Source organism: Athene noctua, chromosome 7 (assembly GCF_965140245.1).
Source record: "Athene noctua chromosome 7, bAthNoc1.hap1.1, whole genome shotgun sequence".
Lineage (NCBI taxonomy): Eukaryota > Metazoa > Chordata > Aves > Strigiformes > Strigidae > Athene > Athene noctua.
The window spans coordinates 14,635,003-14,646,047 of NC_134043.1; the positions used below are offsets into that span (position 1 = coordinate 14,635,003).

Genomic DNA, 11,045 nt, shown 5'->3' on the forward strand with positions numbered 1-11,045 from the left:
AGAATGCATCTCATGACTTGATAATTCAAGGACAACTGCAAGTGATAGGTGATGGTCCAGAAAAACATGACACACTTTATTTCAGCAGAAACCCAAATGTCTTTTTTATATATATGTATAAGGCTTCAGCAACGTAGAGCAACACTAGTGCCTCAGCAGCCAGTGTATCAACTTTATGTCACCACATGATTCAAAGGGAAAACAGAACTCAGTAATGCTTTGAGCAAACACAAGTGTGACAGTTATTATTGCAGCAGCTGAAGAAAGGACAAAACCAAGGCAGAGAGGACACTCAGCACATCTGTGACTGAGAAGATACAAAATAACAGAACTTTCCTGTAAGAATGACAACAGAGATATGAGAACTGCTGTGATGTCACCAGGGAAGGCCACTGGAATGGCTGCAACAGAAACACAGAAAATAGGGAATGACAAAGTTCAAGAACTATCGTCTTGGAGATCACATAAAAGCTTCAAGGTGAGGCTACAGTAGAAATTTTACTGTCCATCCATTAAAGACCCTTGCAAAAAATTTGTAATCCTGGGCAAAGCTCAGTTCTGCCAGACAAAACCTTCTTAGGCTAGCTGAAAGAGAACAGTTCCTTCAGCAACGCTTCATCACAGACCTCACCAGACTCTGCACCAAATACCTTGCCTTCTTTGACATAAAAGGTGACATACATCTACATGTAGTAAACAAAAACTGTACCAAAGCAAACAGAAAACCCTCTCCTGAACATGCTTATCCCACTTGTGAGAAAGAAACCATCCCATCACAGTCATGTTATATACTGCCACTGCTGGGAAACATTCAAGAGATACACATTGCAGTCACCGTATCATATAGAGAACAGAATTAGATTTAAGCAAAATGGTGCTGGTCATAATCTAACTGTATTGGTATGAACTGCAACATAACTAGCATGCCCTACTGAAGAATGGTGATTGCAGCATAAAAATTTATGCAATGGTGCAAGAACTTACAGAGAACAGAAACACTGTGTCTTGGTATTTATGTAACAGCAGGATACAGACCCCGGTTTTTTAAACATCTTTAGGTTGTTCCACAGGATGAATGGCAAACATGCATACAAACACCCCAGTTTAAATGATAGTGCTCCAGAAACTCTCCATTGGACTTTATTATTTCCATTTTCCAGACCACACTGGCAGGAAGGCTGAGCAAAGGAGCAGAACTTCCAGATCAGTGTCTGAGAAGCTCCCCTGCTCAGCTGTCTTGTGATTTGAGATGCACACAGAACAGAGCATTTTTGAAGCGAGTCTTTAATATTTTAAGAGAGAATTCTTTATTCACAGAATGTGCAATAACTCCTTCCAAACTCTATGCAAAAATAAACCCTGAAATTCTAATGAAGATACAGGGGGAAAAAAAAAAAAGAGCACAGCACAGCAGCGTTCCAAGAGAATACATAATTCACAAGTTTAAAATTCAAGCACTCCCTTCCTATGCCTGGAGCTCTCTTAAAATATTAACAATCAAATCTCTTCGGTAAGTGTATGGAGTATACTTTATTCTGAACCAGTGCCTTGGGAAAAGGTTACCACTCGGGGCATACATTTTAATCCCTTGTTTGCCCATCAGACCACGAAGAATCCTGTTGCGGGACAGGATTTTATCATAAAATTCAACTCCACCTCTGGCGTAGTCTTTGGAAACAGTAGCTGCCATTCTGTCAGCCTTGCAGTCTAGGTGATAGGTCATTGCATCGTAGGAAATGTAATAGCACATTAGTCCACCTGCGGCAGTTATGAGGTTACAGATGCTGCGAAGTATCACAGGGCCATGCGATAAACCCAGAAGGAGCTTTATACCTCTCCCACAGAGAAATGTGCCAGCTAAGCAAGTTGGAGCCACAACTGCACTAGCTAAAGGGCTACCATTCTGCAAATACACAACTTCTCTGGCAATAGCAAACTTCTGAGCTTTAAGTGAAAATGTCAGAGCTTCCTTCAAAGCAACACCTTCATTGCTATCCCAGTCTACTTCCTTGCCATTGATCACAACAACATGGTTGACTATTCCTTTTTTACCATCAGCTGTGCTATCAAAGTTAGGTGGGATGCCCACCAACGAGCCTGCAGGCAGCCAAGGGATTCCAGCACTCACAGGGTGGAAGCCAGAAGCTGCAAAGGCTCGATAGGAGTCAGTGGACTTCACATCAGTATCTTGAAGGACATCCTGAAAGACACCGCAGAGCCTCTGTGAAAGCTCAGCTGGCTGCCCCTCTGACCAGCACTCGTGCAACAGTTTAAATGTCTGCTCAGGAAACACATGATAGGAAAGGTTAGCACCAAACAGTCCCACGCAAGAAACGGCCAGCAAAGTGATCTTGCGCTTCTTTAGCCACACAGATGCCTTCCGCAGGAACTGCACTGCCATGGTCAAATCCTAACCTGTTCATAACACAAAATCAGGAATTAAAATGTGTGTAAATGGGTCTCTCACCTCTGTAGCATTTAAAAAAAAAAAACAAAGCAGAAAAACATGAGAAGCCGAGCACAATAACCAAAGAATCATCCTCTCTTTTATATTAACAATACACTGTTACAGAGAGAGGGATACTCATTAATTCGGGGCTTTGGAACATGGGACAATTGATACGAAGAATTAACTTCTCCCTCTCCTCCAGTAAATCAATTTACTGCAATAAAGACAATAATAAGGCCACCATACTTCCTTCTTCCCCCAGCAACCGATACACATTCTGTATTTACCCAACACACTTATCTAGTCCTTGCCAGCACAATCCTACTGTTGCACTCCATTACAGACACAGACTACAGATATTAAAGCCAGAAAGAGCCAATAATAAGATTAATCTATGCTAACCTCCTATACAGTACAGCTCCAAAAGCTGTAATCAGTAACCTCAATACTAGATTCAGTAACTTGAGCTTGACTACAACTTCCAAAATAGGATCACATTTTGTTCTGAAAATTTCAGGAGACAGAATTTCCCTTTACAGTTTGGTCTAATAGATAGTCAACCTATTAAAAAAAAAAAAAAAAGAACAGTATGTGTTTTTTCTATGTTTTTTTTTCTCAGATTTCAACTTCAGGCAGTGGTTCTAGCCTACTCAGCAAAAACCTATTTTCATAAAGCACCATGCTTTCAGTGGCTACTTTTAAAAATTTGAAAGAATTTCTCTGACAAATAACACATGCAATCCAGAGCAAAAACTGGAACAGAAATTGTTTCAGGGCAGACAACTATGTTGTGACTCTTCAGATAAGCAGATAAACTTAAAAACTTTCAAACTTGCCAACTCCTTCAGTTCAAGAGTCCTGCTTCCCTTGGGGAGTATCAGTTCCTTTTATAGTCTAAGCCATATGATGTGCTCTGCCTAGAAAAGCTCCAATCTCTTAAAATCCCATTGACTACAGAATTCTCACTTAAAATGATGCTACTACGATGATATAAAAGTGAATTAGGCACCTAAATCCACAGACATCAGTGAAAACTGGATGCCCCTGTCTCCATTTACATCTTGCAATGTCTCTTCTCTTGGGGCTTTAACACATGAGCTTCAGAGAATCTTGCTGCAGCTGTTGAAGACATTAGTATTTCCAGCTGTCCTTACAGGAAGTCGAGGTGGCAGAAGGAAGCCGTGCTTTGATACAGCCACCAAGGTCTTACTGTAGAGTACCATCAAAGGTGGGTTTCAGCTATGCTGCTGGGCTTTGTTTGTATGGCAGCAGCTGAAACACGAGACATATGCTCTCTTCTTCCACTCACGCTGAACAAGAACCTCCTGCAGAGGGGTAGAGTGGACAACTGGGGCTGTAACATCATAAAACAGCACTGCATGACGTGCCAGGATACACCAGTCATGATCAACAGCAAATGAGTATTAACCACAGGAAAACAAAAAGGGATTAAACTAAAGGTGGTGTTTTAATGATATGTTATTACTACTCCTTCCTATGAAGCTCTTTCAGACTGTAAATTCACCAGGGGGAGAATTATCTTGTTTAATGTTTATACTGCACTGAACACATACTGAGTGCTTAATAAAAACAACGATGCATGTAAGTATACAATAATTTAGTATGTATTTCTTAGCGTAATAAGTGGTGGTATTCTTACATTCTGCTGAAGACTGGAGGTGGTGATTTGTTTGACAAAATTATTTAAGAAAAACATGCTAAAGAGCCAGGAGCTTGGACAAAACCCAATTTTGGAAGAAAATCTCCTTGATAACAGAGCTAAAAACCAGAAAGTGGTAGTACTAAACCTAAATGACCTCTTTGGAGTTAACAACCCCTCCACAAGGGGGGGTCTAGACTGGTAGTCTAGATCTCATTGAAAAGGTTGTGCCATTTACAGTGCGGGGGGCAGCACTTCTAAAGGGACGATTGTATGAAGGCTATCACTTGATCCTCACGTGAAGCTGAGCCAAGGACTTCAAGTTTCTCCCGCTCACGTCAGAGAGAGCCCTCTCGTTGGGGCTGGCTAACAGATTTTTTTAAGATTAGGAACACTACAAGGAGAAAATTCGCCCCTCAGCTTATGTCCACACCAGTGTGGGGAAGGACAGACCATGCTGAAAACCAGTCCACTCTACTCTCTTGCATGCCTGAATGGTGCTCGCCAAGCACACGGGATGCCAAATACTCCTCCCGGTCAGTGAGTCAGGATGCCACGCAGCACACCCGGACAGGTGGGCAGGCAGCAGCCCACGGGTGAACCGCAGGAAAGCCGGGCACGAAGCACTGTGCTTATCTATACACACCTCTCCTAAACCGCCATAATGGCAGGATACACCTCAGTGCATTAAAATGAAAGTTCTTCCTACTTCAGTCATAAAAATTGTAACAGCTGCTAAGTATTACTTTTTTTTTAAATTAAATTATCCTTTGTGCAGGCATGGTTTCAAACCTTTGTGGACAGACCCCTCACAGCCCAGGCTATGCTCTTGACTGGATTATGCCCAACAGTCCTGCCACACACCTAATTCAAGAATAAGGAGGAAATGCCACAGAATATTCATTTCCTCATGATACTCAATACTCACGAAAATAAAAGGAAAATTGCCCTTGATATCTTTTAGCATTCGTGCTTTCAAATCTTCCCTAAGGGTCAGCACAGACTCTCAGCTCCTGCAGAAAATCTCACTGCAGCCCTAATGGCATCTGGCATCTTTATTTTTATTCATAAACTCTGTGCAATTTATGTATAAGGAAGGCAACCGGAAACTACGAGGCAATTTAGACGGACCATATCCTGCAAATTTAATCACTTAGTTCCCATAAAGCCACAACAACGTTTATAAGGTGGTTTCCTCCAAATGCTGAAATACTATTTATCTCTGTGGTGTTATGGGCACTCATTCTCACTTCCGTTTCAGAAATTTAACTGTTGAAAGTTCAAAAAGGGATATCAAGGCAGATTTTGTCCTAACACGTTAATAAATTTATTTTTTCTAGTTACATGTAGCCGAGGGGAAAGCCCAACTTAAAACCGGATCAAGCAGGAACCGGGGAAAGGGCTGGGCCGCCTCCAGGGCTCGGGATTTCAAGGCTCGCTTGTCGAAAAATAAAAATATAAAAGGGGGGTGTGGGGCGCGGCTAAAACCGGCTTCACGCAAGGGGCGGGCGAGGCCCCGGGACCAGCGGCCCGTCCCTCCCTTCCCCCCGCCCCCACTCCGGGGGCGCTGCGGCCGGTTCCGGCGGGCCCTCGCCTCAGCCGGCCCGGCCCGGCCTCGCCTCCCGCCGCCCCGCGCCCGCACCTACCGGGCTCCCCGCGCCGCGGCGGGTCTCGGTCGGGCCCGCGCCTCCCGCTGCCGTGCGGCGGGCGGAAGGGGCAGGGGAAGGGGCGGGCGGCGGCGCCATGGCGGCCGGTTCGCCTCAGCCGAGTTCCGGGGCTGCCGCGCTCTGAGGGTTGTAAACGCCGCGGACGAACCGTGGCCTCGGCTGGGGCGGGCTGGCTCCCGGAATCGTAAACTCATTCCGCGTCCTCGTGTTTCACGCTGGAACTCCCAGTGTTTTTCCTGCAAAATACCGTGTGTATGTATTGTTATACAGCCCTCCCCCTGCAGCGCAGGAACCCGTACCGGGAAGGCAGTAAGGGGCATAACGGGCATCCGTCACATAGGATTTGTTTCCCCTGTCATCTCTAATAAACAACACATGCAGGGATTTTTATTTGCTCAAAGCAGAAGATGGCTAGTGTAGTTTCTCCATAATCCCACACAGATTTGTTCCAAAAGCTGGGTGATCCGAGATAGGTCTGCCCTTCTGGCCAAGAGGGCGGTGGGTGATGGAGCAGCACCCTACAGTGAGCGCTGGCCTCTGAGGACAGGCTCTGTTAAGTCCAGCCTTGCCCCTGCGTTGTGCAGTCCTTGCAAAACAAGGACAGAATAGCTTTGAGCCAGTTCAGAATTTTGAGCAGTAGATAGTAGATTGGTTTTGCCTCATCTATAGAGAAAGTACTCATTGGTGCTTGTTTTAAAATGCCCCTTCACACCAGACAGTCATGAGGTAACCATTTTTCACAATCCAAATGGAAATGCTTTGTAGTGGGCTGAGAGACAGCAGAAAAGAAATAAAAGCAAGCCATTGTTATTATCTACTTAGATTAATTTCAACAGATCTTCCTTTGTAGCAGCCTCTGAGGCAGCTCTTACCAGTAAAGGTTCAGTTCCAAGACCTTTTGCCAAAGATTTGCTTTCAAATAAAAGGATTAAGATTGTAAACTGAATACTTGAGAGTTTTCATCAAATTCAGGTCTTCCTCCAGGACTTACATGAAAATATCCTAATGAAGATATTTACCCTATCTTTCCAACTAGATGATCTGCATTTTATAAATGTGCTAAACAGGCCTGGCTAGGCATAGCCAGCATCCCTCCCTGTTGTGGACAGAAGCTATTAATGACAGCCTTGGTTTTAACTTCCAATAAACAGGTTGCTAATTGCTAAGAAAACACACTCCTTCATGAGAGGGCACAGTTCTACCCTTAGGTTATGGGTTTATGCAATATGGCAAGGCAGATGAACAGTTTGCTGCCACCCAAGGGAGAGAGAAGTCAAAGAAAACATACCCCCTTTCCCCCCTCTCTGTCTCCTGAACCACTTACTTTTTGCCAGATCTGGCATCCATCATCCTCTTATGAACTAGTTTTATGTCACTATCAGCAAAAAACACAGCAATGGGAAAAAAAGGATCATTTTCTACTATGTTAGTGAACTGAATGGGATCAGTGAAAAGTCTGCAAAGTCAAGGCTGTACAAGGTGGGAAACAGCCAGAAAAAAAAAAAAAAAAAAAAAAGGAGAGGAGAGCTTCACGTCACCCTTTATATCAGCAGAGAACTGGTATAGCCATGGGACTGCAGCCTCGGTGGGTAGATTCAGAACCTACCAAAACTTATAATTTATAAGTTGGCATTGATATTCATACTTCATGCAGATGTACAATGAAAAAGGGCATGCAGATGATGGACAACTGGAGACCAAATTCCTCACTAACCAAATCACATGGTGTGATGATGGCTTTTCAAAGCTTGAGAGTCTCTAAGACTTACTTGTCCTACTGGCAAATATGGAGGAAGGGTTGGATGGGTATGTGCAGACTAAATTTCTGAAAGATGCTTCTTCCTTCTGTACCAGCTAGAAACCAATGGTTTCTTATGCAAAAAGTCAAGTGGCTAGCACGGCATTGCATTTTCACTATGGTTTCTCTTAAGAGTGATATAATAAATATGATTGTGAAAAGTAGAGACTACTAATCAGCATGTTGGCATGATCCTGATTTCAAGAAGCAGCTGTTACAGCAAGGAAGGTGAAAGAGACTGAACTGCACCCTATTTCTGTTGTATAAGCACATTGTTAAAGTCGGGGATCAAGAGATACAGACCAATTTTAAATTAGCCTGCTAGGTGGTGCTACAGGACATGCTCTAAGTTACTCAATGAAAAATATATTACAGTTCTGTCTGATGTTTTACTAGAAGACATATAGGTGCCTACCATCACCTGCATCTCTAACTTACAATTTCATATATAAAGTCTTGTTACTACATTAGCAAAAAGGTTAATTTTTAATTACAGACCTGAAAGTCATTCACTTCGCTTAATGATTTGGGTGCTCTCACAGTCTATTTTGCTTATGTAATCTCCAAAGTAGATGTGACCAGTCAGTGAGTGCCCACCAGTATGAGATATATACCTTTCTTCCCCCAACCTCTTCTTCCTCTATGGAGTCTATTTATCTGCTCTTTTATGGAAGACTTGGGGTAACCCAGTCTCCAGATGTAAGTCTTAATTGAGGGTAATGTGAAATGAGTCTTGCAATTCTGGCCCAAGTTGATGCAATGTCTTGTGTCCCAGACACTTTGTTACATAGTTCAGTTCTTGCAGGTGTCAGATGGGAGAGATACTCCAGGATTCTGGGACTAGGGATATGTACCATGTGAGTCTATGACCATAGAGTAATATTGATAGCAGGAAGAGAGAGATTATAAAGTCCGCAGAACATGGATCATCTGCTAATTATCCACGGAAGCAATCATGAAAAACAAGGGACTGGATAGTGTAGACAGAGGTTTCTACAAAAGCATTTGTCACATTAAAGACATAAGGAAAGAGAAGTCTGATGAATAACAGGAAATGTTAGAGTGCAAAAAGATCCTGAACTGAGATGTGTTAGCAGATCTGAGGAAGATCGTGTTGCGAAGGAAGGGTGTGACATGTCAGCCTGTTTTTTGATGCAGCTACCTGGACTGCTTTTCAACGTTGCTGAGTGTAGTGCTTCAGTAATATGTGGTGAGTGCATGGAGGAGCAGAGCAAGGCTCTCGAGCAAAACACATATCTGAAAAGTACCTGTATTAAGGCAACCTGCAGTAACCTGTGCTGGAAGTACTTCCAACTCAGCAGAAGGCGGCAGACAATGCACTGAAAACTGGTGTATTAAGTGACGATTAAGGTTCTTGACAGGTGTCAAAAGGTCAAGCCCGTTCATACTTAAATGGTCATCTTACTGCACTGAAGGGGAAGAAAGCTTGTGGCAAAATGGCTTTCCAGCCTGTCATTCTGAGGAAGTCACACATTTCCATATTGCAGCTAATAGCAAAGTGACAGTGGGACTGAAGTGTACACATCACTGAGCAAAATCATGAAGGTGCAGCTGTTGAGATCTCAGAAATTTCAGTTGCTGAAAAGGGAAGATATTGGCCAATGTTGATACTTCCTTGCATGTCTAATTCCCACTTCTCCTCATATAGTTCCATCCCAGATGGAATATTAGCATCATCCAGCTGGTGTGGGATACAACTGCAATTTTTGCCTGTACTCTAAGATTTTGCTGTGGGCTCAGATAGCACAGCTTCAAATCCGCATTTTCCCTTGTGTTAGCTGGAATACCAAAAGCTTTACCAGTCTCATGCTGATAATCAAAGCCATGTATAAAAGATAGGATAAAAAATTTCCTGTCTTCTTGTTAAGCCTTTTCTGGAGAAAAAGATAATCTATTCCCAGCTATCTATCTTATTCCTGGGGGCATATAGGTGTTCTTAAAGGTAAACCTTGTGCTGCCCTTGCAAGAGGGGTGATAGACAAGTATAGTAAAAGATGAACATTCAGGAACACAACTGTGGAACAGAATGGAGAACTCTATTTCTGGCCTCAACTCAAACCTTCAAACCCCAGTATTCAAAGAGGGGTGAAAAGATGTTTGTGGTGTTGGGATTGGTAGGTATGTAGATCAAAGCAATCAAAGTAAAACAGAGTCTTTAGAGGAGCTGGAAAGATATTTTCTTCTCAATGTACCACAGCTTGGAATTCGGCAGGGATCAAAAGCTACTGTTTTAGAAGGAAGCAAAGAGGCTGTGAGGCATTTGGCTGGCTACATGACTGTGGGAATGACTTCTGCTTCCACTCAAACATCCTTGGCATTACATTTTGAAGTATTCTTTCTGCTTGTCCAGATCTGCCTAAAACTCAGACGGGCTCTTTGTGGTGGCAGATGTGGGAAAGGTAGAACATGCAGGTGATCATGTTTTTATTGCTTTGCATTTTCAGATCCTGAGACTAATTGTACAAGTTCCCTCAGCTCTGGCTGGGTGTACCAGAATTTGATAATAAAAGAGTGATCATCCTGTGTGGTAGTAAAAGAAAATCCTTCTTTCAAATAGGACTCCCTAAGTATAATAATCAAAAATTCATTGATCTTAATGTATTTTGCAATCTCTGCTAAGTCTAACAGACACATACCCAGGTTAACAAGAATGCTAGTGGAAAATCTGGATACTGGCAGCAGAGGGCTATGAAGAAAAGACACAGATTCTGGGCAAATCAATTCATGCTGAACTCTGTGATCCCACAAGTAGGGTACTGCTACTTAAAACTGCTTTGGATTTATTTATGTTGTGCAGACAGACCCTATAACCATATTGCATTTTACATTGCATTAGGGTCTAGTTGTATTACAGACATCATTTGTGATGCCATTTGGTGAAATCAGAACAAAACTCACAACTGTAAGTTCATTGTCTAGTCTGGATTTCTTGCCAACACATGCAAGCCAAACTTGTAGCCAGGACCATTGTGCATTGTCTATAACTAATATAGTCTTTATGTTCAATGACTCTGGTACTGCAATTAGCTAGCTGTAGTGAAAGGAAGGTAGTTGTAGCGAATCAAGATGTCACATGTCTTCATAACACAGCTAATTAACACTATTTCCCTTCAGAATTGGAAGCAGCAGGTCTTGGGAAGGGGTAGATGGCAATACTTAGAGGCAATTCTATAATATTTAAGAGATTTAATCATCCTATCTAACCTTGGTAATATTTACAACTCCTGTTATTGTTACTGCAAAGGTAGTGGTATTTGACAGCAAGCAGAAATTGGGGCTGTTTCACAGAGTCAATCAGCCTGGGTGGTCACTGAGCATTGCTCCATGGTGGGTGGACTTTGCAAACACTGTGACCTTCCAAGACTCACTGCACACAAGGATATATTTTCTTATCTCAGTAGTAGCTTTAGAAGATACAAACAGAACATGGGCTGTTCTGGCAGGAGAGGG

General features: G+C 42.8%; 1 protein-coding gene across 3 annotated transcripts; it reads right to left on the reverse strand.

The window, feature by feature from the left end:
* Positions 1-440: 440 nt before the first annotated feature.
* TMEM177 (transmembrane protein 177) lies at positions 441-5,984 on the reverse strand. Of its 3 annotated transcripts, none has more exons than XM_074910576.1 (3): positions 5,756-5,984; positions 3,459-3,774; positions 441-2,415 (listed from the first exon to the last, which is right to left on the reverse strand). In XM_074910576.1, the coding sequence occupies exon 3, from the start codon at positions 2,399-2,401 to the stop codon at positions 1,466-1,468; it is 936 nt and encodes a 311-aa protein (XP_074766677.1). In that variant the 5' UTR covers positions 2,402-2,415; positions 3,459-3,774; positions 5,756-5,984; the 3' UTR covers positions 441-1,465. The 3 variants fall into 3 exon arrangements, with proteins under 3 accessions (XP_074766677.1, XP_074766678.1, XP_074766676.1); XM_074910577.1 differs by having other exon boundaries at positions 3,459-3,803; XM_074910575.1 differs by lacking the exon at positions 3,459-3,774.
* Positions 5,985-11,045: the final 5,061 nt, after the last annotated feature.